Below are 24,931 nucleotides of genomic sequence, written 5' to 3'. Positions count from 1 at the left end.
GTCCGTCCCGCAGCACTCCGGGCGCGCCCGCGGCCCCAGCGCGCCGTTCCGGGCGGCCCCGCGGCCATGGCCGCGCCGGGGGGCGGCGAGGGGCCCGTGCCGGGCAGGGGGGGCCGCGGGCTGCAGGGAGCCATGAGGACGGCCAGCGGGGCCCTGGGCATGGACAGCGCCGGGCGGACACGGGTGAGCGCGGGGACGGGCGGGGAGGGACCCCCGGGCTCGGCTGCACCCCCGGGGCTGCGCCCCCAGGATCCTCCCACACCTCCGGGGGTCATCCCTGGCCTCACCCCCCACCTCTCCGGGCTCACCCGCACCCTGCGGCTCCTCCTGCACCCCCGGGCTCCCCACGCATCCGTGGAGCTGCATCCCCGGTCTCCCCCCACATCCCCGGTCTCGCACCGCATCCCCGGGGTTCGCCCCAGTGCTCGTCCCGCATCCCCGGTGTGCCCCCGCATCCGCGGGATCCTCCCGCATCCTCGGGCTCCCCCAGCCTCCCGTTTGGCCGCCCCGGCCCTGGGGTCTCCCGGAGGCCATGGAGTGCCCCGAGCTCCCCCCACCCCCGGACAGGCTGCGGGGTCTGGAGATCCCTGGGCTGCCCCCCGCCCCTCCCGGAGCCCCGACATCCCCGGGGAGGGCCCGATCCGGGTGGTGAGGGTCTCACGGGTGCCCCCCCGGACACCTCCCTGCTGCCAGCAGGGCCGGGGGTCCCGGGGGAGTCCCAGGGTGGTCCCGGGGGTTCCAGCTGAGCCCTCACTTTGTAGGAGGCCTACATGGAGTACCTGAAGAGCATCACCCTCATCATGCAGGCCCTGCAGGAAGAGGCGGTGGGGACAGGTAGGGCAGGGCAGGACCTCCGACCCCCCAGCCCTCCCCCAAACCAAGGGGGGTCAGTGGGTGGGACCCTGACACTCCCCTTCCCACAGAGAGCAGTGAGGGTGTCACACCCGACACCCCGAAGTTGCTGAAGCTGGCAGAGCAGTGCCTGGAGAGGGTCAAATCCATTGCAGCAGTGCTGGGTGAGTGATGTGATGGGGGTCCCATTTTGGGGAGCTAGGTCTCCCTCAGGACAGGGGCACAGCTGACCTGTCCTGTCCCCCTCCCTAGGGAAAGCCCAGGTGAAACCGGCTGTGCAGGAGAGGGGAGGGGGCCCTGCCCCCCTGCCCAGGCACCGCCGGGTCTGCTCAGACGAGGGGGGGAAGCTCTCGCCCTTCCTGCCCCCGGAGATCTTCCAGAAGCTGCAGATTGCAGAGGCACAGAGCGCTCGGAAGTACGGGGGGTGGAACAGGGGGGTGGGACAGGGAGGGTGGTGTGGGCTGAGACATGGGGTGGGACATGAGGGGCTCAGACACAGGGGACTGGGACAGGGGGTGTTGGGACACAGGGTGGGACATGGGGGCTTGGACACAGAGGGATGGGACATAGGGAGCTGGCGTGGGCTGGGACACAAGGACTGGTGACTGCCCTACACATGCCTAGGGGGCCGTAGTGTGGGCATGTGTCCCATGCCCTGTGGTGGGTGCTGAGGCCATTCCCACAGGGAGCTGACCCCGCTGGAAGAGGCGTCTCTGCAGAACCAGAAGCTGAAGGCGGCCTATGAGGCACGGGTGGCACGGCTGAACCCCAGCCAGGCCCTGCAGAAAACATCCCTGGCAAGTAGGGGGCTGAGGAGGGGCTGGGAGCAGATAAAGCTATACAGAGCTGGCAGGGAGAGTGTCCCTGCAGTGCCTGGGGGACCCCCTGCTCCCCACTGTGGGATGTGGGGGTGTGTGTGTTCCCAACACTCCCCTGCTCCACAGACACTGTCCCTGCAGCGGCAGATGATGGAGAACCTGGTGATTGCCAAGGCCCGGGAGGAGACTGTATCCTTCCCATGGGGATTGCTCTGAGGGCCAGCTCTGGCAGAGCCTCTGCCCTGTCCTTGGTGTCACCAATCCCTCACAGGCCTTTGGGGTTCCTGGCTTGGGGGATGGAGGGGGATGGAGGAGGGTGAAGGGCTGATCCAGCCCCAGGTTGTCGGTGTGGGGGCTCCAGACCCTTAACTGAGCTGTGGCCCAGCTGCAGCGCAAGATGGAGGAGCGGCGGCTGCGGCTGCAGGAGGCAGCAAACCGGTGAGTGGGGATGTCACCGCGGGGACCCCAGGGCCAGGGACACCCTGGCAGTGCCCTCACCAGCCCGGGGTGTCCCAGGAGGTTCTCCAGCAATGTGGCCCTCACCCCTGAGGAGCAGGAGCAGCGAGAGCTCTACGCTGCCATCCTCGAATACGAGCAGGACCATGTGAGTGTGTGCTGGGGGCTGCTGAAAGGGAGCAGGGGCCTGTACTAGGGGGCAGGGGGCCATGCCATGGGGCAGGAGACCTTGCCATTCCCATAACCAGCCATGGACGCTCCCCAGGACTGGCCCAGGCAGTGGAAGGCCCAGCTGAAGCGGAGCCCGGCGGATCTCTCCGTGGTGTCAGGGCTCTTCTCCTGCCTCCTCAGGTATTGCTGTGGTGGGTAGGGCCCTGCCCAGAGTGGGGGGGCCATGGCCATGTGCCAGTGCCCCCCACCCACTGTGCCCCTCTGCCTGCAGCTCCCCCGAGCACCCGATCTCGCAGCTCCTGCGGCGGCTGCAGTGCACGGTGTACGCCCGCCTGTACCCTGCTGTCAGCCAGGGCCCCGCTGATGCCTCCCCCGCCTCCCCCTCGGGCCTCTCCTTCCTGTCACTGGATGTGGGGGGCACAGGGGGCTCCTCCCTGCCTGCTGAGCCGGGGGGTCGCCGGCTCCGCGCCTCCCGCAGCCTGCACTGCATGTTCTCGGTGCCTGAGCACGGCCCGGCTGCGCTGCGGCACAGCCAGTCCAGCACCCCCCTCGCTGACTCTGGCACCCTGGGGCCCGCAGGGGCCCCCCAGACCCCCCGGGAGAGCTCCTTTGAGGACCTGGAGCGGTTCCTGGCATCCTCTGAGGGCTGGGCCCCCGCGGAGCCCCCGGCTGGCCCTGGGCAGGACACGGCGCTGCCAGAGCTGCTGAAGGGCATTGTGAGGGACATCCACAACGCCATTGGTGAGGGGCAGCCGAAGGAGTGGGGGCAGGATGGGGGCTGTCTGTGGGCTCTCCTGCAACTCGTTTTGACTCGAGGTGCAGGGTGGGCAGGATGGGGGGTACAAGTGTGCTGCGTGACTTGCCCTCCCCAGACAGGCTGCTGGCCCTGACCCTGCTGGCCTTCGAGGGGCTCGGTACCACTGCCGGCAAGGACCAGTGCCTGGCCTGCCTGGAGGAGGCCTTCTTTCCCCCACTCTGGGCCCCGCTCCTGGCCCTCTACAGGTACCATGACCCACCCTGGGGATGCCAGGCCCCATCACCCCCTCCCGGCAGCCCCTCCCTTACTGTGTGCCCCCAGGGCCGTGCACCGGCCCCATGAGGCGGCCCTGGCACTCAGCATGGAGCGGCACCGGCATGCCAGCCCCGCCGACATGGGGCTGGCCTCCCGCCTCTTCCCCACGGCCCCCGGCCGCCCCCCCTACGCCTCCGCAGTGCAGGACCTGCGGCTCATCCCACTGGAGACCTGTCCCCGCAGGAAGCTGGAGTGCATTGGTGAGTCGGAGGGGAAATGGGGCAGGGGGAACGGGGATTGGCAGGTGACCCTGAGCACCCACCCTGTGCCACAGTGCGAGCCCTGCGTGGCATCTGCGAGTGTGCTGAGGAGTACTGCGGTGCCCGGGACACCCGGACCCCTGCCTCGGCCGCCATGTGAGTGCAAGGGGCACAGGGGGCAGGCCAGGCTCATGGCCAGGCAGAGCTGGGGGAGGGAGAGGGGCAGGTGTGGGGCTGAGATTTTCTGTGGCTGGTGTTGGGGCCCCAGTCCCCATTGCCACCATGGCTGACGATCCCTGTTGTCCCAGTGGGGCAGATGACCTGCTGCCCATCCTGTCCTACGTGGTGCTGCAGACAGGGCTGCCCCAGTTGCTCTCCGAGTGTGCTGCCCTGGAGGAGTTCATTCATGAGGGGTACGTGCTGGGGATGCTGGGCCATGCAAGCACCCCTGGGCTGGGGACACTGTCACTCCTCCCAGGACAGGGCTGCCGGGGTGGGAGGTGTGAGGAGGGAACATGGGTGGGAGCAGCAGGTCTTGTGAGCACAGGGCTGCGGGGTGGTGGCCATGGTGGTGTGGTGGCTGTGATGATGTCCTGGCCACAGCAGTGCCCCAGCCATGATGGCACAGTGGCTGTGATGGTATCCCAGCCATAATGATGTCCCAGCTGTGGTGGTGTCCTGGCTGTGATGGCATGGTGGCTGTAGCAGTGTGCTGACCACGGCAGAGTCCTGGCCACGACATTGTGATAGCAGCGTCAGTGTCCTGGCCATGGCTGTGTCCCAGCCATGATGGCATGGTGGTGCTGACAGTGCAATGTCCATGATGGTGGTGTGGTGGCTGTGATGGTGTCTCAGCCACGGCAGTGTCCCAGCTATGATGGCACTGTGTTGGGTGCGGCGGCCATGGCAGTGTCCGGGTGGTGCCAGTGTCCTGGTGGTGCCAGGTACCCGGTGTCCCCTTGGTGACAGTGTGGCGGGTGTGGATGCAGGTACCTGATCGGGGAGGAGGGGTACTGCCTGACGTCCCTGCAGAGCGCCCTGTCCTACGTGGAGTCCCTGCAGTGAGGAGGGGGCAGCGACACCGCCGGGCAGGTGCTGACCGCCCCCGGGTCCTCCCGGGCGCGGGGGGGCGCTGTCGCGCTGGTCAGCCCCGCCCCGGGGGCGGAGCCACGGGCGACTCGCGCGTTCCGGGCCGCGGAGCGCGGAAGGGGAACGGGAGCGGCCGGGACCGGCAGGTGGAGGGGACCGCGGCCGGGGAAGGACACCGGAGGTGGCTGTGAACTGGGACCGTGGGCTGGCGGGGGGAAACGGGGCCGGGGGGCCCTCGTCGGCCGGAGTTCCGGTGCTGAGGCTTTGGCTGGGGGTCCTCACAGGTTTGGGGGGATGCCAAGCTGGGAGAGTCTCACGGGTCTGAGTGCCGGGGCTTCAGGGTCTGGGGTCACAGAGGTTCTGAGTCTCACAGGCGTGGGGGCCCAGGGTCTGGGGTCTCAGGGGCCCTGGGGTGCCAGAGCACGGGGTTTGGGTGCGGAGTGGGGTCTCACGCTGCGGTACCCCCAGGATGTGTGCGGGCTCGGCGATGCGGCAGGAGCACAGGCAGGAGTACGGGCAGGAGTTCCGGCAGGAGTTCCACCAGGAGTACCGGCGGTGCCTGGAGCAGGAATTCGGCCCCGCCGGGCCCTGCCCGGACCCCGCGGTGGCGGAGCGGCTGCGGCAGCGGCTGCGGCGGGAGCCGGCGCTGCTCGGGGCCCTGCAAGAGGACGGCCCGGCCCTGCTGGCCCGGGGGCTGCGGGGCCAGCCCGACCCTGAGCTGGCGCTGCGGGGCCTGGCTGGCGCCTTCCGGCTGCTGGAGCTGGCAGCCCTCAACCTCTACCTCTTCCCGTGGCGCCGGGAGTTTGGCACCATCCAGGTGAGCCCCGCGGTGGTGGGGGGATGCTCTGGGGGTCTCCTGACACCTCCAGCCATGCCCCCGCTTTCCCTGCAGACCTTCTCCGGCGCCTTTGTGCACCTGCTGCGCCCGGCGCTTCCCGAGGGCGACCTGCTGCGGAGTCTGGGCCGCCTGGGCTACGAGCAGCGGGACCAGCACCGCCTGGCTGTGGCCCGGCTGCCCTCGGGGCCGGTGCTGATTGCAGCCGCTGCTGGATTCCTGTGCTGCCGGCTGGAGTGCGAGATCCTGGGGGAGCTGGCGCTGCAGCTGCAGCCACGCCAGCCCTGCGCCGAGGAGCTGCTGGAGGCACGGCACCGGGCCAGGGATGGGCAGAGCTGCCTGGAGCTGCTGCGGGACCCGGGGATGCAGTGTGGGGCGGCTGCTGACTGCATAGATCTGTACCGGGACACACTGGACATCCCCGAGGACATGGGGGGCGAGGACACAGCCCCCCCAGCACTGTGGAGGGACCCTCAGGACGTGCCCATGAGGGGCTGGGGACACTGCAATGAGCCGGAGCCTGTGGGCAGTGCTGAGCCAGACACCTCTCACCTCTTCCTGGAGCAGGAGTTTGCAGGGGGCAGCAGAAGCCCCCAAGTGCTGGGGGAGCCCCAGGATTGCCCCCAGGATGCCCCGGAGCTGCCTTGCTACCAGCTGCACTCGTGCCTGCGCCGGGGCACGCTGCCCTCGTACTGCTGCAGCACCTGCCGGCAGCTGCACACAGGGGGCTGTGCCACAGGCCGTGCCTGCCGCAGCCGGCACCACGGGCAAGAGCTGCGCGGGGAGCGCCAGCAGCGGCTCTGGCTGCAGCGCACGGAGCTGGACATGCTGCTGGCCGATGGCTCTGGACCCCACTCCTAATACTGCTGGTGGAAGGGCACAGGAGGGGCATGGCCACTGCCTGGCCCTTGCAGCAGGAAGGGAACAGGAACAGCCACAGCTTGGCACAAGGACACTGAACTCATCAACCCCCCTGAGATGGCAGTGCCTGTGCTGGGCTCTAGGAGGAGAGGCCCTGCTCCAGCCCCAGTGCTCCCACTGTAAATGACTCCATGCATCAGTAAAGCAGCTGCCTCAGTGTGGGGGTCTCCTGTCCTGGGGAGGGGTGATCTGGATGCCTGGTCCTAGGGCAGGGACAGGGCCTGTGGTGACAGCCAACAGCACGGCCCCCTGGGAGCAGCTCCTGCCTCCCCCAGGGGAGCAGGGCCAGGATCCACTTAAAGAGGGGCACAGCCTAGGGTGTCACAGAGGTGTCCTCATGCCAAGGATCTCCTTGTCCCCAGAGAGGGATGTGGGGCACACAGGAAGCATAGCAAGGCCGTGGTTTCTCCCAGTGCCTCTGGCACCAAGGCACGAGGCCATTCACTCCTCCTGTTACCGCTGACATGTTTTTATTGACAGCAAAGTCAGGGTTCCCCCCACAGGCAGCACTGGCTGAGCCCCCCCTGGGACAGGGCTGACCCTGCTAATCACAGAGGGCTCTGGGCCCTGTCTCTCCACTCTCCTTTCTCTGGTGCTGCGATCCCCCAGCCCCAGACTGGAACCTGCTAGTCCCCTGCAGGGAAATGGATCTGGGAGGTGTGCTGGGAACAGACAGAGCCCACAGTGCCAGGGCTGTTGGGCCAAGGGAGGATGTCCCAGCTGGGACACACTGTGCATGCCTCCATGGATCAGCTCAGGGCTTGCTCCGCTTGGCCTGGCTCTCTGGCCCCGTGCCCGCTGCCCGCTTGTTGCGGTGATGTGGGAAGGTGGGCATCAGCTCTGGCTCACAGGCTGCAGGGCACAGAGAGGGTCAGCAGGGCCCAGAGCCCCCCAGCCCAGCCCCAGGAGGGGGGTACTTACGCAGGGGCTTCTCCTTGAAGTAGGAGCTCTCCAGGCAGTCCTTGGCCGTGGCCCTGTGGGGACAAGGGGATGTGACAGATACCCCCACCCTAGCCCAGGGGACAGTGTGAGGCAGGTTCCCTGCCGTGCCTGGCTCATACCTCTTCTTGGGATCATACATGAAGAGAAAGTTGAGCAGACGCAGCCCAGCCTCTGACAGCCAGGGGAATCTGTGCTTCAGGTTGTTGTAGGGCTGCTTCCGGAGGGTGTACTGGCTGGCCAAGGGCAGCTTGGAGAAACCCTGGGGGAGTCAAGAGTGTGAGGAGGGGGCAGGGAGCAGGCAGGGATTGGCAGGGAGAGCAGGCAGGACTGGCAGGGAGCTCTCACTGGCCAGATGTTCTCGTTGGGCGTCCCCAGCAGCTGCACGATGAGGTCGATCTGGTGGATCTCGGAGGTGCCTGGCAGCAGTGGTTTGTGTGCCAGCAGCTCAGCCAGGATGCAGCCTACGGCCCTGAGGAGCACAGGAGGAGCTCCCCATTAACCCCCCCCCCGGTTTGCAGCCCCTCCCCAGCCCCCGCCTGGGCAGCCCCCCTTACCACATGTCAATGCTGGTGGTCTGGGTGGTCATGCCCAGCAGCAGCTCCGGCGCACGATACCTGCACAGGGGACGCTCCGTGGCAGAGCCGGCCCCGCTGTGAGCCACCCCTGCCCCGCTGTGGGGACTCACCCCCGGCATGGCCACTCACCACAGCGTCACCACTTTGGGGGTCATGGGCTTGGGGGGCATCCCGTAGGTGCGAGCCAGGCCGAAATCAGCTGCAACAGAGGCTCTGGGTCAGGAGGGAGCCGAACTCTGAGCTCCGCCCATGGCATGGAGCAGATGGAGCTGCCAGGACTCACCTATCTTCACACAGCCCTTGTCGGTCATCAGCAGGTTGGAGACCTTCAGGTCCCTGTGAGGCACAGAGTGGCTGCTCAGCACCATCCTCAGCATGGCTCCTCTGCACCCTGGAGCTGAGCCATGATGAGGAGAAGCCAATCCCATCATTCCAGGGCCTCCCTGCCCTGCTGGTGCTCCCACATGGAGCCACTGATGGGCACCAAACCCTCAACTGGAGCTGCTCAGTCCCGGGCTGTGGGAGGTGTCCCCTGACACCCCCTTCCCTCACCAGCTCCATCCTGCTGCTCCCACCTGTGGATGATGTAGTTCTCGTGGAGGTACTGCAGGCCCTTGAGCACCTGCAGGATGATACACTTCACCTGCAGACAGAGACAGGAGCTCCAATCTCTGCGGGAGCAGCCCCCTCTGAGAAAACCCGTGGAGGTCAAACCCACCAGGGTGTCCTGCAGTCCCCCCATCCCCATGTCCTCCCAAGGGTTCTGTGGGGGCATTTTCTCCCAGCTCCATTTCCCTGCCAGTCTGCTCCACCCCAAAATCCAGGCTGGAAAGTTCTTGGAGGCTTCTGTGAGAGCCCACACTCCCTCAGAATCCCTGGAGTCCCCCAGCACAAGGTCCAGGGAGCCCCCTGTGGTGCTGGGGGTGTTTTGGTGGGAGTGACAGCATTCTCTCAGGGATGCTGGACCCAAATCCTGACCCACCTCATACCTGAGCCTCCGAGAAAGGCGTCTGCATGTTCTCCAGAAGGCTAGCCAGGTCCTGCTCACAGTAACCCATCACCAGGAAAATACTGTCAGAGACAAAACATGGTCGGAGCTCCCCCAGAACAGGTCTGTGTGCTGAGGGGGCTCAAGGGCCTGAGGGGGGCTGGAGGGCAGAGGGAGGACAAGAGAGGGGACTCTGCTCTCACCTCTCCAGGTGGTTCCCCACAACCACCTCTTTCAGCTCCACGATGTTGGGGTGCCGGAGCTGCAGGAGCAGGGTGATCTCCCGCAGGCTGCTGATGGGCATTCCTGCGGGGAGGGATGAACAACTGCTTCAGGACGGCTCGGAGCCAGAGCTGGAGCTGCGGCAGCCCCCGTTCCCTTCCTTCGTTCTGTACCATCTTTCTCGTTGTCCATCCGCACCTTCTTCAGCGCCACCGTCTCGTCCGTCAGTGTGTCCCGGGCGCGGTCTGGGGGCAGCACAGACCACGCACACGTGGTTTGTCCCGACCGCCGCTGAGGAGCAGCCGCAGCCTCGGCCCCCCCAGCCCAACGCGCCCCCGCGGGGGTGGAACTGGGTGGGCTCAAGGACCCTCCCCACCCCAACCGTGCCGCGATTCTGTGAGGGGCAAGGGCTTCTCACTCACACACGATGCCGTACGTGCCCTCTCCAATCCGGTTCAGCTTCTCGAACTCCTTCACGCTGCGGCACCGGCCCAGCTGGAACCAAAGAGCCGCGTCCAGGCGGTGCCGCCCCGGAGGCTCGTCACCGGGACCCCCCACGCGCTTTCTCACACCCCGGGGGACCCGCTGCGCTCACCCGGTCTGCGGCCGGCACCTCGAAGAAGCCATCGCCGCGCAGGCGGCGCAGCCGGAGCGGCTCCAGCTCGGGCTCGGCCGGTGCCGGTCCCGGCTCGGGCGATCCCGGCTCAGCCTCCGCCGTCGTGTCCGCCATGGCGGAGCCCACCCTGCGCATGCGCCGTGCCTCCTGAACGCAGGCCCCCACCTACCCTCGTTGCCCCTGGCAACGGTTGCTCGGGAGAGACCAATAGCGGCCTTCTCCCTACATGGCCCCGCCCCTCTGTAGTCCCGACAGTGCCGGCTCGTCCCAGGCGGACCCCGCCCCCGATGTGTGATCACGCCCCGATATATGGTCCCGCCCATGTTTAACCACGCCTATCTGTGCATTGGCCACGCCTCCATACCAGTGACCCCGCCCCTCCCGTCTAACCCCCCACGCCCCTGCGGCTTTGTCTCTCTCGCGAGACTCGGCTCGCGCCCCCCGGAAGCGGTGGATGCGGATCCCGGAAGCGGCGGCGGAACCCGGAAGCGGCGGCGGGACAGGATGGACGGTACTGGGGGGCTGGGCCGTACTGGAGGCTCCCGGGGGGGCTGCGGCTGGGCCTGAGGGCGGAGCTGAGGGCGGGAGGCAGGAGCTGAGACCGAGGGCCAGGACGCGGTGGTGGGGCTCCCGGTTCTCCGGTACCCCGATCCCCCGGTCCCGGCCGTGTCGCTGACGCTGTGCTCTCCTTCCCTTCCAGACACGCTCTTCCAGCTGAAGGTGAGGGCACAGCGGCGACCCCTCCGCCTCCTCTCCGTCCCGTCTCGCCGGTCCCGAGACGGTCCCGGGGCCGGTTCCACCGCTGGTTCGGCCTCATCGGGGCTCCTCCTGCGGCAGGACCGTCACGGGAGGAGCCTCGACTCGCGGGAGTGTCCGGGGGTGCCACAGGCAGTGGGTCGGGCAGCAGAGGCCGGTGGGAGGTAGCTGGGCTGGGCCGGGTGGGCACTGGGACTGGGACACGGGAGGATGGTTCCTACTCCAGAGGGTGGGTAGGGTGGAATACGGGGATAAATCCTGCCCTAGGAACGGGGTGAGGCCCTGTCTCAGGTTGTCCAGAGAAGCTGTGGCTGCCCCATCCCTGGAAGTGTCCAAGGCCAGGTTAGACAGGGCTTGGAGCAACCTGGGCTAGTGGATGATGTCCCGGCCCATGGCAGGGATGGGACTGGATAGTGTTTGAAGTCCCTTCCCACCCGATGCATCCCATGACTCTGCCTCTGTTTTCCCCAGTTCACAGCAAAGCAGCTGGAGAAACTCTCCAAGAAAGCTGAGAAGGACTCCAAGGCTGAGCAAGCCAAGGTCAAAAAGGTGGGTAGGGGTCCATCCTGGGGGAGCTCAGCTCCATGGGGGCAGCTGGAGATCCCCACTCCTGCTCTGGGGGGGGGCAGGGAAGGGGCAGGTCCCCTCCCCACCCTCCATTCCTGAATCTGCCAGGGGGACGTGGCACATCCAGCAACACCAGGAGGGGTTTAATTCCTGACCCAGGGCATTCCCAGCTCCTGGGGGAGCTGTTCCCTGCTGGGAACCCCCCACTGTGATGGTTTGAGGCCATGGGGGGGGTCTCTGAGCAGGGATTCCCTGTGTCCCAGGCCCTGCAGCAGAAGAACGTGGAATGTGCCCGAGTCTATGCCGAGAACGCCATCCGGAAGAAGAATGAGGGGCTCAATTGGCTCCGGATGGCATCCAGGGTGGATGCCGTGGCCTCCAAGGTGCAGACAGCCGTCACCATGAAGGGGGTAAGAGCCTCGGGGGGATATGTGGATTCAGGATGGAGCTTCCCCTCCCTGGAGTTGCATCCAAACACCTTGGGCTCCCCCGTCCCCCAGAGTGACCCCACCAAGCCTGGTGGGGTCAGTTCATCCTATCTTGGAGGGCCTCACAGCAGGGCTCGGATTTATCCATTGCCCTCAGGGCAGCCCTGAAGAAATCTTCTCTTGCAGGTGACAAAGAACATGGCTCAGGTGACCAAGGCCTTGGACAAGGCCCTGAGCTCCATGGACCTGCAGAAGGTGTCGGCAGTGATGGACAAATTCGAGCAGCAGGTGCAGAACTTGGATGTTCACACGTCGGTGAGTGACGGGGGCCCAGGGGGACAGGGAGGGTGGGATCCTGGTGGGATCCCCGCCGGGTCTCAGGGTAGAGGAGCCGTGCAAGGTGAAAGGGCTGTGTGTGTTCCAGGTCATGGAGGACTCCATGAGCTCTGCCACCACGCTGAGCACGCCACAGGAGCAGGTGGACAGTCTGATTGTGCAGATTGCCGAGGAGAATGGGCTGGAGATCATGGACCAGCTGAGCCAGCTGCCAGAGGGGGCCTCAGCCGTGGGGGAGAGCTCTGTGCGCTCCCAGGAGGACCAGCTGTCTCGGAGGTTGGTGCTTTCCTGGTTCCTGGGCACTTCTAGTCCTTCCAGGGAGCTCTCACCAGCATGAAGGGAAAGAGTTGGCCCATCCCAGGGGGCTGAGCCCCCTCCCTCATGCTCGAGAAAGTCCTCAAGGCTGTGGGGCCACTGTGGCCTGGGAAGAGGATGGGTTTGGCACTGGACAGTGGATAAGAGAGGGCCAAGACTGGTGGGAGAGGGGTAGGATGGGTGGGAGAGGGGTAGGACAGACCTCCCCCCTGCTCCACACTTGCTCTCAGGCAGATGCTCTGCTCAGGGAGCACTTGGCACTGCCCTGCAGACGGCTCTGGAACAGCTGCTCTGCCTGGAACTGCCCCAGGAGGAGCTGCTGTGCTTCCTTCCCTGCCCCCCCACAGCACCACGGGCCCATCTGGGCACAGCCCCGGGGCTGCAGTGTGGGAACAGCGCAGGGAGAGGGACCAGGAGTGGGGACAACCTGGGGACGGGGACCAGGAGGAGAAGAGGAGTAAGGAATCTGCTCTCCACACCGCCTCTGCTGTGTCCATGATGGACGCCCTGAGTTCACCCTCAGCCGCCATAGCTGTGGCTCCAGAGCAGAATTTCTGGGAAGTTCCCAGGCAGATCTGTTCCCTGGACACACTGGTGCTCCCGAGCTGTGGCTGTTCCTGTTGCTCTGACTCCCTTCCCTCTCCTGCTCTCCCTTCCAGGTTGGCTGCCCTGCGGAACTGAGGCTCCGGTGGCCCCTGCCGACGGCATCGCTGGAACGGCCGCGGGGGGAGGGGCCGGGACCCCCTCCCGCCCCCGTCCCCAGCCCCCCCTGCCTCGAGACTGTTCCTCTGGGGGTGACGGCCCTTCCCTGGGGAGGCGCTGATCCTGGCGGGGCTGAGGAACGCTTTGCTGGGGCTGATTTTAGGGGGGTTTAAGTTGGGGGGTGCTGCTGGTGCTTGGCAGTGCCCCATGTCCCGCTGCTGATGGAACACTAAGGGGACTCTCCTGGTCTCGGGGTGCTGCTCCTCAACTCCTCTGATGTTCCCTGTTCTGGGGCTGCGCTGTGGGTTCCCCAGGAGCTATTAGGGAGGAGCAGGGAGATTCCCTGTGGGAAGAGCCCTATGCCCGGCTGTGGGTCTGGGGAGGTCAGTGCCTTGCAGGAAGGGGCGGTGACACCATGGAATCCGTTCCCTCCCAGTCACTGTCCCCATATCCCACCAGGCCGACACCCCCCCCAGCCCCATACCACGAAGTGCCCTTTGGAGCACCCTTCCTGCCCAGCCCTGTGCGTGTCAATCCACACACTCCCCAGCCACTGCCAGCTGGAAATGATTATCTTGGCCCTGACCTCCAGTTTGGACCAGTGAGGACACATGTCCAGCACTGGGAGCAGATTGCAGCAGCTGTGGTGGCTGCAGACACGTCCCCAAATGTCCCCCCCCCCCCGCCCAATGGGTGTGACCAGGAATGCTGAACCATCCCAGAGCAGTTCTGCCTCGCTCCCTGTGCCTCATTCCTGGATATCTGCTGTCCCCTCCAGCTGCTGGCACTGGGCTGGGAGTGGGGGCTGCTCCCCGTGTGCCCTCTTGCTGCTCATCCCCCTTCACCTTCCCCTGGGGCTGAAGGTGTTTGTGCCCCTCTCATGTGACCCCTGGTCACAGAGCTGCTGGATTGCTGGAAGCTCTCCAGGAAGGAAGCGCTGTTTCCTTTGGCTCTTGCAGGAGGAACTTTGACCTCTGGGTGGGGAGGGGGCCTCGGGGGCTACAGGGTCACCTCCCCAGCACTCAAAGCACAAACACTTCCAGCTGCTCTGATTATTTTTCCTGAGTTGAATGGCCTTGGCAGCGTGTGGCTGGTGACACGGAGCCTTCCTCTGTGCCAAGGAGGAGGAGGGGGTGGCTTTGGTTTATGCTAGAGCATTTGGATCTTGTGTCACCTCCTGATGGGCTGAGCAGGAAGCAGGAGGACCCCAGAGATTTGTGCCTAGCTCTTGCCCCTCTGCACAGTGTTCCTGTGGGGCTGGGGGCCCTGGACCTGCTCCTTCCCCCCTGGGCTCTGTCTCCGTGGTTTCCTTGGTGATTTTTTTTTAAGCTTGTGTCATTTGCCTTCTTTTTCCCCAGACCGTGCCCCTCCCCTCTCGTGGATTTAAATAAACAATCCCTGGACTCCTTCTGTGTGTGTTGGGATGCAGGGGCGGGGCTGTGGTCCTGCCCTGGGACAGGACCTGGTGCCGAGGGGCTGCCCTGGAGCTGAGGAGAGGAAGAAGAAGGGGCTGCTCCTGCCCCCACAGCCTCTGCCCATCCAGGGGCCGGGAAGTGACTAAGGGTATCAGCTCTGGGAGTGCTGGAGGGGAAGGACCGCTCATTGCACCCCTGCAGGGACCCATCCCCTTCGTGTGGCCAAACCAGGGGTGACCGGAGTGAGCAGGAGCTTGGGGAGGCTGAGGCAGCTCGAGACCAGCTCCCTTCCACAGCAGGGCTGGATCGGCCCAGTTCCCTGTGCCGTTCTCTGGCCCTCGTGGGGACAAGCCGGGCTTTCCAAGGGGATATCCTGGGATTGTCAGCCCACCGAGGGACCCCCAGTGCTCTACACCCCGGTTCTGCCATCGGCACCTGCCCACAGCAGCCTCACAGGCGGGGATGGGGCTGCGGGGCTGGTGGTGCAGCCTTCTGTGCTCCGATCCCTTCCCTGTTCCCGTCCCGTGCTGTACCCATCCCTTCTCCGTGCCTGTCCGTTCCCCGTGCTCATCCCTTCACTGTTCCCGTCCCTTCCGCGTGCTCATCCCTTCTCCGTCCCCATTCTCTTCCGTGTCCCCATTCCCCTCCCCGTGCCGGGCTGGCAGAGGGCTCTGTGCCCCAGCCAAATCCTGAATACCACAGGAAGATGGCTCTCCTTCTCCTATCTGTTCTTCCGCCTCCGCTCCGAAGACAGGCTGTTCCCGAATGTGAGAGGAAATTGCTAAGGAGATAATTGAGTAGCCAATTAATTAACTAATGATTAATGGAAGCATCCTGCGGAGGCAGCGCTGCCGCCCTGGCCAGGTGTTGCCGGGATGTGTCACTCCCGGTGCAGTTATGGCGTCCTGGTGCCCGGGGAGGGCACCCACCGGGACCCGACTCCTCTGCCCAACTGGTGACATGCCAGAGTGGCCCATGACACGCGAGGGTGCCCCGTGACATGCCAGAGTGGCTCATCATCCCAACCAGGAGCTTGTGGGCGCTGGGTCCCCGCAGGTCCCACACTGACAGTCGCTGCCGGCACTGCTCGAGCCACGGGTTTATTTTGCGGATGGTTCCGGCAGGAAGGGCTGCAGGATTGTGCCCAACCCGGCAGCCCCCGGGCAGGGTGGTAGGGCCACGGTGGCAGTTGGATGCTAAGAGAGCAGGGAGAGGCGCAGGGCCAGTGCCAGCGGCAGTGCCAGGGCTGCGGGCAGGAGCCGGGCTGTGCCGGAGCCATTGGAGTACCCGTAGCTGGTCCTGCACGTCCCGTCCAGCTCCTCGAAGGCGATGGGTGTCTCATGGGCAGGTGTGCCCTGCAGGGTCCCCTTCACCTGACGTGGGGATAAGGTGGGCTCCTGCTGCGAGGGGCAGTGCCTGGGCCCCACACAGCCCTGCTACCCCGCACATCCCTGTGCCGCCCCATGCCATCCCACACATGTCCATTCATCCCCTGCTCTGCGTGTCCCAGTGCCAAACCATGAACCACATCCCCATAAATCCCTGAATGCCACAAGTTCTGATGTTCCACCTGTCTCTGCTGCTGCAGGTGACCCCATGACCAAAATGTCCCTGTGCCCCATGTGTCCCCTATTCCCTATGTCCCCATGCCCCAAGTGTCCCTGTTCCCCATGTCCCGTATTCCATGTGTCCCCATGCCCCAAGTGCCCCTGTGCACCATGTGTTCCCTGTTCCGTGTGTCCCCATGCCCTGTACATCCCTGTGCCCAGTGTACCCAGTGCCCCTTGTGTCCCCATGGCCCAAGTATCCCTGTGCTCCCACTGTCCCCTTGCTTGCCCTGTGCATCCCAGTGCTCCCCATGCCCCACTCACCTCCTCCACCTTGCTGAAGACCCGGAGCAGGTTCTCAGCCAGGGCCAACTTCACCTCCTGCTCTGTCCAATTCCTTGCCAGCAGCTCGGCCACCAGTGCAGGATAGGTGGAGACATCCTCCAGGCCAGTGGGGAGCCTGTGCCACCCACAGCTCACAGCTGGGCCACCCCTGCACACCCCAACTGCCCACACAGGGCACAGGGGAGATTCCCCCCCCCGTCCCACCAGCACAGCCCATCCCGCACCCATCACCCCCTTTACCGTGTGACCCCATCGTAGTCCCCACCAAAGCCAACAGACTGGGCCCCGGCCACCTTCTTCACGTAGTCCATGTGGTCTGTGGGCACAGGGGGGTTGAGGTGAGTGGGACAGGGGCATCGCTGCTGTGCCCCACCCACCCGGACACCACCTCACTTGCAACATCAGCCAGTGTGGCTGTGTTCTTGCAGGTCACGTAGTCATTGTAGAAGTTGACCATCACCAGGCTGCCCGTGGAGGCCTGGAGGAAAGAGTACTGAGCCCCATGGCCCCCCACAGCCTCCAGTGTCCCCTGGCCTGCCCTGGCCGTGCCCCTGCTCACCACCAGCTGCAGCACATCGTCGGGCACGTTGCGGCGGTGAGCACAGAGGGCGTAGGCAGACGAGTGGCTGAAGATGACGGGGGCTTTGGAGATGTTCAGCACAACCTTCATCGTATCCACCGAGACGTGGGCCAGGTCCACAATCATGCCCAGGCGGTTCATCTCCTCCACCACTGTCTGCAGAGACAGGGACCAGGATGGGAACAGGGATGAGGGTGTGGAGGGAGGCATGGGAGGGTCCCCTGGAGTAACCTGTCCCCAGCCCACAGCTGGAGCTGCTTGAGTGGCTTTTGGCAGATGGGACTGATGAGTGGGTGGGTGGGTGGATGGATGGATGGGTGGATGGATGAAGAATGTATGGATTATGGATGGGTAGGACACTGCACCCAGGGCAAATCACCCAGCTGGTGGGTGCCAGTGCCATGTCCCCCCTCAGCCACTGCTCCTAGGCATTGCTGCCATTGCTGTTCCTCACCTTCCCAAAGGCTGAGAGGCCATGGTGCACTGGCTTTTCCTCCTTGGTGTCCACCAACCAGTTGTCAGCCCTGTGGAGCGAGGAGAGCATCAGGGCAGCCCCCTGACCACACCCCCCATGCCATCCTGGTTCCCTCATGCCCGGGGTCCTACCAGGGAGTGTTGCAGTTGTGAGTGAGGGTCATGTAGCGCACGCCCAGGCGGTAGAAGGTGCGCAGGACGCCCAGGCTGCTGTCGATGGAGTGGCCGCCCTCCACCCCCATGAGACTGGCCACCTTCCCACTCAGGAATGCATTCCGGATGCCTGTGGAGGGTGGGGGGCATCAGGTGGGGTGGGCACAGCACACCAGCACCTCCAGCCCCCCATGCCCCAGCCCCGTGCCCCCTCACCAGCACTGTCGGTGACGCACTCAAAGGTCTCTGGGTACAGGTCGCACATGCGCTGCACCACATCGATCTGCTCCAGGGTGCGCTTCACCGCGTCCCTGTTCTGCGTCTCACAGGGTACATACACGGACCAGAACTGCCCAGGTACCCCATCAGCATGGGGACACAGACCCGGGACCGCTGCCACCCACCCTGGTGCCCTTGCCCGCCTCAGTACCCGCCTTAGTCCCGGTGCCTTCCCCAGTGCCCCTGCCCATCCCAGTGTCCTTCCCAGTGCATCTTGCCTGACCTAATGTCCTTCCCAGTGCTCTCACCAGTATCCATGCCCACCCCCGTGACCTCTTCCCACCCTGGTACCCACACCAGTGTTCTTTCCAGTGCCCTCTATCCACTCTGGTGTCCACCCTGGTACCCATCCCATTGTCCCTGCCCATCTGAGTGCCCTTCCTGGTGCCCCTGCCCACCCCAGGGAACCCTGCCTGCCCCGGTGCCCTCCCCAGTGTCCCTGTCATCCCCATTGCCCCCTATGCTCCCCAGTGCCCTCACTGGTGACCCTGCACACCCTGGTGCCCCCTGCTCTCCCCAGCACCTGCCCTGGTGCCCCCCCCCACTGTGCCATCCCACCTGCCCGCCCACGTGTCCACGGCGCAGTTTGGGGATGTTGGTGTGGGTGTCGTTCAGCAGTGTCAGGTTGGCTGCTGAGACCCTCAGCTGGTTGTTGAACCTCTTGAGGAGCTGCCAGGGCAGGTCGTTGTGCCTGGGCAGGGCAAGGAGAGGCATTGAGGGGAAGCCTGGCCCTCTGCCCTCCTGCTGCCCAGCTTCCTGGCTGGCTGCACACACAGTCCCTGCATCTGGCTGTCATTCCATTCATCCATCCATCCACCCATCCTTCCATCCATCCATCCACCTATCCATCTTCCATCTGTTATCCATCCATCCATCATCCTTCCTGCCATCTACCCACTCATCTGACCCCTCTGCCAAAAGCCACCCAAGCAGCTCCAAACAGGAGCCAGCCCATGTGGGGACAGCCCCACATGGGACCTCCTGGAGGACCCTCCTGTGCACCCCTCCAAGCCTCCATCCCCATCCCCCACAACCCCTTGCACCCGGGGAGCCAGCACAGCATCCCTCAGGCAGGACGTTACCACCACCATCTCCTCTGTGGGATGCCACCACTGCAGGGACATCCTGCCACCCTTTTCCTGCACCCAGCAGTGCCACTGGGGAAGTGCTGCGGGGGGGGGCAAGGCCCACAGGCTGGCTCCCACTTCTCCCCCCTGCATCACAGTCCCACACCCCTGGCTCCCCCTGTCCTGCTCCCTCTTCCAGTGACTGCTGTGGCACAGCACTGGTGCCACAGGGGGTTCCTGTGGGGGATTGGAACCTCCTGAGAACAGACTGGGGACATCCCTTAAGACATAACTCCACAGGACTGACTCACTTGCCCCAAGCAGGGACTTCCCGCGGGGAAGCCTGACTCCAACTTCCTGGCACCCTGCCCACTCCTGCTGGGCTGCACTGCCCTGGGGATCCCCTCAGCTGCACAGATGGTCCCACGGAATCCCCTGGGAAAGCTGTCCCCTCTCTCTGCACAGCCCTGGGGTGCTCAGCACGAGGATCCCTTGGAAAAGCTGCCCTGCATGGCCCCAGGAATGCTGAGCATGGAAATTCCCTGGGAAAGCTGTCCCCTGTCCCTGCACGCCCGAGGGTGCCCAGCACAGGGATCCCCTGGGAAAACTGATCCCTGTCTCTGCGCAGCCCTGAGGTGCCCAGCACAGGAATCCCCCATCGGCCTGTCCCAGTAGGGTTTCCCAGCTGGGTTTTTCCCAGGGTGCTGGAGCAGCTGGGCACCCTGAGGCCCAGACGACCTTTGCTCACCCGTCGATGACTGGCGTGGTGGTCATGATGCGCTCGGCCTCCTCCTGGTACTGCTGCCCAGCACAGGGCAGTGCCAGTGCCAGTGCCAGTGCCAGCACCCACACACTCCTGTCCGGCATCTTCTCCTGCTGGATGCTGCTGAGGAAAAGGGATGACCTGCCACCACCGTGTGAGCACATGCACCAGGATGGCTGCCCCGCTCCTGCCGTCCTCTCCCGCCGTCAATGAATAACCAGGAGCATGGCGTTGCCCCTCCCTGGGTGCCCTGTGCCCGCCTGGCAGTGCCGGGGCTCCATGGCCACAGCCTCCCTCAGCCCAGTCCCGGTGGCTGTGCCGTGCCGGGGCCTCTCTGCTGAGCCGCGGTGACGCTCCCAGCCCCTCTAATAAAGCCCAGATTTTTTGTGGTTGGGAAAGTGCCAGGCCCATCCCCGCCTTTGCCTCCCCAGCACTGGCATCCATGGGCACCCCCAGCCTAGCACTGGCACCCCAGGCACCCCCGGAACCCCTGTCCCCACTCACCCTGGCCCTGGGACGCTCAGGCAGCTGCTGTCTGTGACGGCTCTGAATTATGTTTTCCAGCTTGCGTGCGGCGGCAGGGCTGGGATGGGCTCCAGCCACCCCAGAGCCACCCCCCACCACGGCGCTGGAGCCGCCACATGCCGGGGGCAGCAGTCGGGGTGGCACAGCCATGGTGTGGAGCTGCTGATGGTCCTCCACGCGTGCTGGGATCCCCCGCCCTGAAGTATCCTGAGGGGAAACTGAGGCACCGTTGTCTGTGGGGACTGAGCATCCCAGCTGGTTCTGGCACGGGGGCTGTGGTGTCCTTCCCAGCAAGGCCTTGGTGGGGCTGCTGGGAATGGCATGGAGCCACATGGAGGTGGTCGGTCCAGCTGGCCACCTCATCTTGGTGTGGGCTGGGATGGGAATCCCTTCCTGTTGCGTGGTGCCAGCTGTGGGGAGCCCAGGGTGGGGCACGGTGCAGGACTGGCACCTCTCAGGGTCACCGTGGGCTGCTGTGGCCGGCAATGCTTCCCGGTGCCCTTGTCGAGGTGACCCGGCTCCCCCGACTCTCCTGGACGCGATTGTGGGTCTGGGCATGCAGGAACCCATCCCATCCCACACCCCCCCTGCATTCTACCCAATCCCATCCCACCCCATCCCGGGTGTCTCCAGCCCCTGCCAGCAGCGCTCTCCCGTCGATGGCCCCAGTGCGGCCGGATTCTCGGCTTCCCGGCAGGAATGTGCCGGGGGAGTCCAGCCCCCCGCCCGCCGGGGCCGCTTCCTCTTTCGGCGCTATTTAAGCGGCGCCCGGCGCGTCCCACCCGGGCGGGCCATGGATCGCATGGAAGTGACCGAGACCTTCGCGGGCATCACCCTGCCCGGCCACCTTCACACCCAGGAGTCCCTCGGCTTCGCCGCTGCCTTCGCCTTCCGCCCCACCGATGTGCTCATCGCCACCTACCCCAAATCGGGTGAGGGGCGGGGGGACAAGGGGACAGCGCTGGGGACCTCCGGCTGGAGGGTGGGCACGGGTCGGGCTCTACCGCCGGGGCTGGGAGGGGGCTGGGCTCGGGGACACCTGGACCACTGGCACAGCGTGGGGACCCCTGGCCAGCGGCTCCCGCCCCCCGAATACCCTGTGCTGCTGCCCCACACTGTTCCAGCCCCAGAGTGGTGTCTTTGTGGGGGTCTAGGGGGGCCACATGGTACTGCCATCCGAGCTGCTGCCCCGGGATGAGCTGAGCTGTGATGGGACAGGATAGGTTGGGATGGGACTGGCCAGGATGGGACAGGACAGGCCAGGCTGAGCTGAGCCATTCCATGCCAAGCCAAGTTGTGCTGATCTGCTCCACAGCATGCTGTGCCATCCAATGGCACGTGCCATTGCAGTGCCATGCTGTGCTGAGCCATGCCATTCCATGCCATGCCGTGGTGCTATGCCATGCACTGCCCTATGCTGAGCTGGCCCTGCCCTGACTTCCACCTCCACAGGCACCACCTGGATGCAGGAGATCCTGACGCTGATGTTCAGCCTTGGGGACGCCCGCCCAGCCAAGACCATTCCCAACTGGGAGCGGGCTCCCTGGCTGGAGCAGATCTACTGCCGGGAGGCTCTGCGGGACACAGAGACCCCCCGGCTGCTCACCACCCACATGCCCGCCCACGTCCTGGCCCCTGCCCTGCAGCGCAGCAAGGCCAAGGTGAGAGGGAGACAGGTGGTCTGGGGGGATCCCTGATGGCCTGGGGGGATTCCTGACGGCCTGGGGGTGTCCGCGCAGGGATATCCTGAACCCATGGGGCTTCCCACAGCTGGGGAAATAGCAGGAGCTTTCTGAGCCGGGTGGAGCAGAATCCTCCCAACCGTGGGGGTGACACTGTGTCCCCCCCAGGTGATCTATGTGGCCAGGAACCCCAAGGATGTCGCTGTCTCCTTCTACCACTTCCACCACCTGGCCAAGTTCCTGCCTGACCCTGGCTCCTTTGATGCCTTCCTCACGCAGTTTCTCGAGGGCACAGGTAAGGGCTGGGGGTGTCCCTGGCAGGGGGGACTCAGCCTCAGGGCCCCCCATCACTCCCTGCCTTCCCCCCAGTGCACTACGGCTCCTGGTTTGACCACGTCAAGGGCTGGCTGGGCCAGCGGCACCTCCTGGACATCCTCTACGTCACCTACGAGGAGCTGCACCAGGTGAGCCCTGCAGTGTTCCCATCCCTGTCCCTGTCCCCACTGATGCCCAGTGCTGACCATGTCCTTGCCCCAGGACCTGTGTGGCACAGCGCAGCGCCTCAGCACCTTCCTGGGGTGCCCGCTGGCCCCGGGAACGCTGGCAGCCCTGGAGCAGCACTGCAGCTTTGCCGCCATGCGGGACAACGCCATGGCCAACTACTCCCTCATCCCCCCCGAGATCATGGACCACAGCCAGGGCCGCTTCATGCGCAAAGGTGAGGGGGTAGGGCCTGGGGGGATATGGGCAGTACGGGGGCAGCATCCCTGACTCCCTCTGCCCTCCGTCCGCAGGTGTGGTCGGGGACTGGCGTGACCACTTCTCTCCCCAGCAAAATGCCCTCTTTAACCAGCGCTACCAGGAGGAGATGGGGGATGTGGAGCTGCCCACGCAGTGGCCCATGGCCTGAGGGACCTGGGGGGACACTCACCCCAACCTGCTGAGAATCATTGCAGCAGGAGCACTCTGCATAGGCACCCCTTGGCACCCCCCAACACACCCCCAGATGTCACCTGGGGCAAGGGGTTCCCATGGGGCTGGGGGACATGGCACTGTGCCACCTCCCTGGGGATGGGGGACTTTTCCAGCTGTGCACTGTGGCTCTCCCTGTGGCTTCACTCCCCCCAGGCAGGGGCACATGGCCGTGACCCCTCTTTCCGCCTATCCTGCCCTGCGGAAATAAATATTTATTGCTGTTCCCAGGCAGGCCGTGTGTTCCCACGGGCGTCAGGCGGGAAGCGGGAAGCCTTGGAGTTATCAGGGACACATCGGGGTGGGGACCCTTCCTTTGGGACCTTATCAGCAGCCAGGAGCAATGGCCAGGCAGCCAGCCCAGGCTGTGGCGGGGTGCCAGGCTCATGGGGGGTGCTGAGCTCTGTGGGGGGTCATAGCAGGGTGACAGGTTTTGCCAGTGGAGCCCAGGACACAGAGCCACCTCTTTCAGCAGCACCCAGGGTCCTCCACCCCTGGAGTCTCCCTGCCCCAGGGCAGCCCCTCCCAATGCCACCTGCACACCAACATCTGCTTACCTTGCCCCAGTGCACCCTTCCCAGTGCCCCCTGCACCCCAATGCCCCCACCCTGCTTCAGTGCACCCCTTCCTGGTGCCCTCCGCACTCTGATGTCCCCATCCTACCCCAGCACAACCCCTCCAGAGGCCCCCTGCACCCCAGCATTCCCCCATCCTGCCTCAGTACATCCCCTCCCAGGGTCCCTTCCACCCCAGTTCCCCCTGCCCACTGATACACCCCATCCTGCCTCAGTGCATCCCCTCCCCTGGAGCCCCCTGCACCCCACTGCCTCCATCCTGCCCCAGTGCACCCCTTCCTGACCCCTGCACCCCAATGCCCCCCATCCTGCCCCAGGCTCTCCCCAGTGCTTTGGGAGGGGGTCACAGTGTCCTGACTATCCTGCTGGGATGCTCCCCCTGCCCATCTCCCCTCCTGAGATATTTGCATGTGGGAGCTTGTTCCCTCCCCCCCCCTCAGCACTCCGGGGTGCCCCAGGCAGGCAGGACACCTCCCAGCCCCTCTCCTGCCACTCCCGGAGGAATTGCCTGGTGGAGCGCAGGCACTGTCAATAATTACCCAGCTTCATGATCCAGCCCCTGCAGGGTGAGCACAGGGCCAGGGTGAGGGGTGTGGAGGCTTGACCCTGGCACCACCAGAGCCCCTGGCCAGGGCTTGGCTGAGAGGGGGGAGGTGGTGAGACTCTCTCTGGGGTCTGCAGCACTGTGGGACAGTGACACTGGTGTCCTGCCACGCCTGCCAGCTCTGCCACTCTTGTCACCCCCACCAACTCTGCCACATCTGTCATTCCTGCCACACCTGTATCCCTGCCAGCCCTGCCACCCCTCTCAGCCCCTCTGCACTGCCAGTGGGTACAGATTGACACGGTCACTCTGGACACCCCCAGCACCACAGGGTCTCCCCACACCCGCCCTGGGGCACCCATCTGTCCCTATGGACTGGGGTGCCAGGGCAGCCCCCTGCCCGTACCAGGGCCGGCGAGTGCTGCTGCTTCCCAGGCAGCAGGTTTGGGTTTCCATGGCAACATCCAGGATCCCGCTTTATGGGAGATGAATCAGGAGCTATATATAGGCATTCAATGGGGGCGCAGGCAGTGTACCCTGTTTGTGCCCCTGTCTGTGTCCTGCACTGGTGGCAGTGTCCAAGGGTCAGCGGGGCCACCCCACTGAATGTCCGCCCACACAGGGACAGTCTGGCACCCGTGCCCTCACTCGGGGTGATGGCAGCATCCCAGAGCCCAGCTCAGTGCCACCCCCAAGACTGGGTCTGGGACAGCCCCTGCCCTGCTGTGCCAGGCTCCAGTTTCACTCCCTGTGGTTGGCTTGGTCATACCCTGCCCCAGGAGATGTCACCTCCCCAGGAGCATCTGCTGGCACAGGACCAGCATCAGCAGCGCACAGCACGTGGTAGCAGCGTGGCGCAGTGCCCGGCACATGGCACAGCATGGTGCATGGCACATGGAACGTGGCACATGACAAATAGCACATGGCACAACACGCAACACACAGCATGTGGCACATGACAATGCACATGGAACATGGAACACAGCACATGGCATACAGGACACAGCACATGGCACACGGGATACGGCACATGGCACATGGGACAGACACATGGGGCATGCAACACTGCATGACACATACCACGGAGCACATGGCACACAGCACATGGTGCATGGCATGTGCCACACAGCACATGGCACACAGTATGTG

At 65.1% G+C, this 24,931-nt stretch overlaps 6 protein-coding genes across 7 annotated transcripts; 4 read left to right on the top strand and 2 right to left on the bottom strand.

The window, feature by feature from the left end:
* Positions 1 to 26: 26 nt before the first annotated feature.
* VPS9D1 (VPS9 domain containing 1) lies at positions 27 to 5,238 on the top strand. Its single transcript, XM_064671080.1, has 16 exons — positions 27 to 183; positions 762 to 834; positions 924 to 1,016; positions 1,105 to 1,267; positions 1,538 to 1,649; positions 1,797 to 1,859; positions 2,056 to 2,108; positions 2,187 to 2,274; positions 2,392 to 2,477; positions 2,569 to 3,038; positions 3,170 to 3,299; positions 3,376 to 3,569; positions 3,644 to 3,725; positions 3,878 to 3,982; positions 4,559 to 4,661; positions 5,127 to 5,238. The coding sequence occupies exons 1-15, from the start codon at positions 67 to 69 to the stop codon at positions 4,632 to 4,634; spliced, it is 1,905 nt and encodes a 634-aa protein (XP_064527150.1). The 5' UTR covers positions 27 to 66; the 3' UTR covers positions 4,635 to 4,661; positions 5,127 to 5,238.
* SPATA2L (spermatogenesis associated 2 like) lies at positions 5,146 to 6,354 on the top strand. The gene has a single exon (XM_064671361.1). It carries the CDS (start codon positions 5,146 to 5,148, stop codon positions 6,352 to 6,354), a length of 1,209 nt encoding a protein of 402 aa, XP_064527431.1.
* A 513-nt stretch (positions 6,355 to 6,867) lies between these two features.
* CDK10 (cyclin dependent kinase 10) lies at positions 6,868 to 9,937 on the bottom strand. Its single transcript, XM_064671104.1, has 13 exons — positions 9,737 to 9,937; positions 9,564 to 9,636; positions 9,315 to 9,386; positions 9,123 to 9,225; positions 8,921 to 9,002; positions 8,507 to 8,574; positions 8,215 to 8,267; positions 8,061 to 8,130; positions 7,911 to 7,970; positions 7,702 to 7,825; positions 7,476 to 7,615; positions 7,336 to 7,388; positions 6,868 to 7,266 (listed from the first exon to the last, which is right to left on the bottom strand). Exons 1-13 carry the CDS (start codon positions 9,890 to 9,892, stop codon positions 7,169 to 7,171), a joined length of 1,152 nt encoding a protein of 383 aa, XP_064527174.1. The 5' UTR covers positions 9,893 to 9,937; the 3' UTR covers positions 6,868 to 7,168.
* A 114-nt stretch (positions 9,938 to 10,051) lies between these two features.
* CHMP1A (charged multivesicular body protein 1A) lies at positions 10,052 to 14,269 on the top strand. The gene is made up of 7 exons (XM_064671107.1): positions 10,052 to 10,268; positions 10,458 to 10,477; positions 10,985 to 11,062; positions 11,344 to 11,490; positions 11,695 to 11,823; positions 11,933 to 12,120; positions 12,819 to 14,269. Exons 1-7 carry the CDS (start codon positions 10,067 to 10,069, stop codon positions 12,838 to 12,840), a joined length of 786 nt encoding a protein of 261 aa, XP_064527177.1. The 5' UTR covers positions 10,052 to 10,066; the 3' UTR covers positions 12,841 to 14,269.
* Positions 14,270 to 15,066: 797 nt separating this feature from the next.
* On the bottom strand, positions 15,067 to 20,414 carry DPEP1 (dipeptidase 1). 2 transcript variants are annotated; one of them, XM_064671103.1, is made up of 11 exons: positions 19,989 to 20,414; positions 19,470 to 19,604; positions 18,213 to 18,345; positions 17,592 to 17,724; positions 17,355 to 17,505; positions 17,203 to 17,272; positions 16,728 to 16,904; positions 16,562 to 16,646; positions 16,409 to 16,484; positions 16,148 to 16,283; positions 15,067 to 15,649 (listed from the first exon to the last, which is right to left on the bottom strand). In XM_064671103.1, exons 2-11 carry the CDS (start codon positions 19,586 to 19,588, stop codon positions 15,473 to 15,475), a joined length of 1,257 nt encoding a protein of 418 aa, XP_064527173.1. In that variant the 5' UTR covers positions 19,589 to 19,604; positions 19,989 to 20,414; the 3' UTR covers positions 15,067 to 15,472. The 2 variants fall into 2 exon arrangements, with proteins under 2 accessions (XP_064527173.1, XP_064527172.1); XM_064671102.1 differs by lacking the exon at positions 19,989 to 20,414 and having other exon boundaries at positions 19,470 to 19,706.
* A 136-nt stretch (positions 20,415 to 20,550) lies between these two features.
* On the top strand, positions 20,551 to 22,893 carry LOC135422098 (sulfotransferase 1A1-like). The gene is made up of 6 exons (XM_064671105.1): positions 20,551 to 20,941; positions 21,462 to 21,670; positions 21,860 to 21,986; positions 22,061 to 22,155; positions 22,229 to 22,409; positions 22,486 to 22,893. Exons 1-6 carry the CDS (start codon positions 20,566 to 20,568, stop codon positions 22,599 to 22,601), a joined length of 1,104 nt encoding a protein of 367 aa, XP_064527175.1. The 5' UTR covers positions 20,551 to 20,565; the 3' UTR covers positions 22,602 to 22,893.
* The last annotated feature ends 2,038 nt before the right edge of the window (positions 22,894 to 24,931 follow it).

This window comes from Pseudopipra pipra, chromosome 14 (assembly GCF_036250125.1).
Source record: "Pseudopipra pipra isolate bDixPip1 chromosome 14, bDixPip1.hap1, whole genome shotgun sequence".
NCBI lineage: Eukaryota > Metazoa > Chordata > Aves > Passeriformes > Pipridae > Pseudopipra > Pseudopipra pipra.
This window is presented reverse-complemented; position numbering and strand designations above follow the sequence as displayed.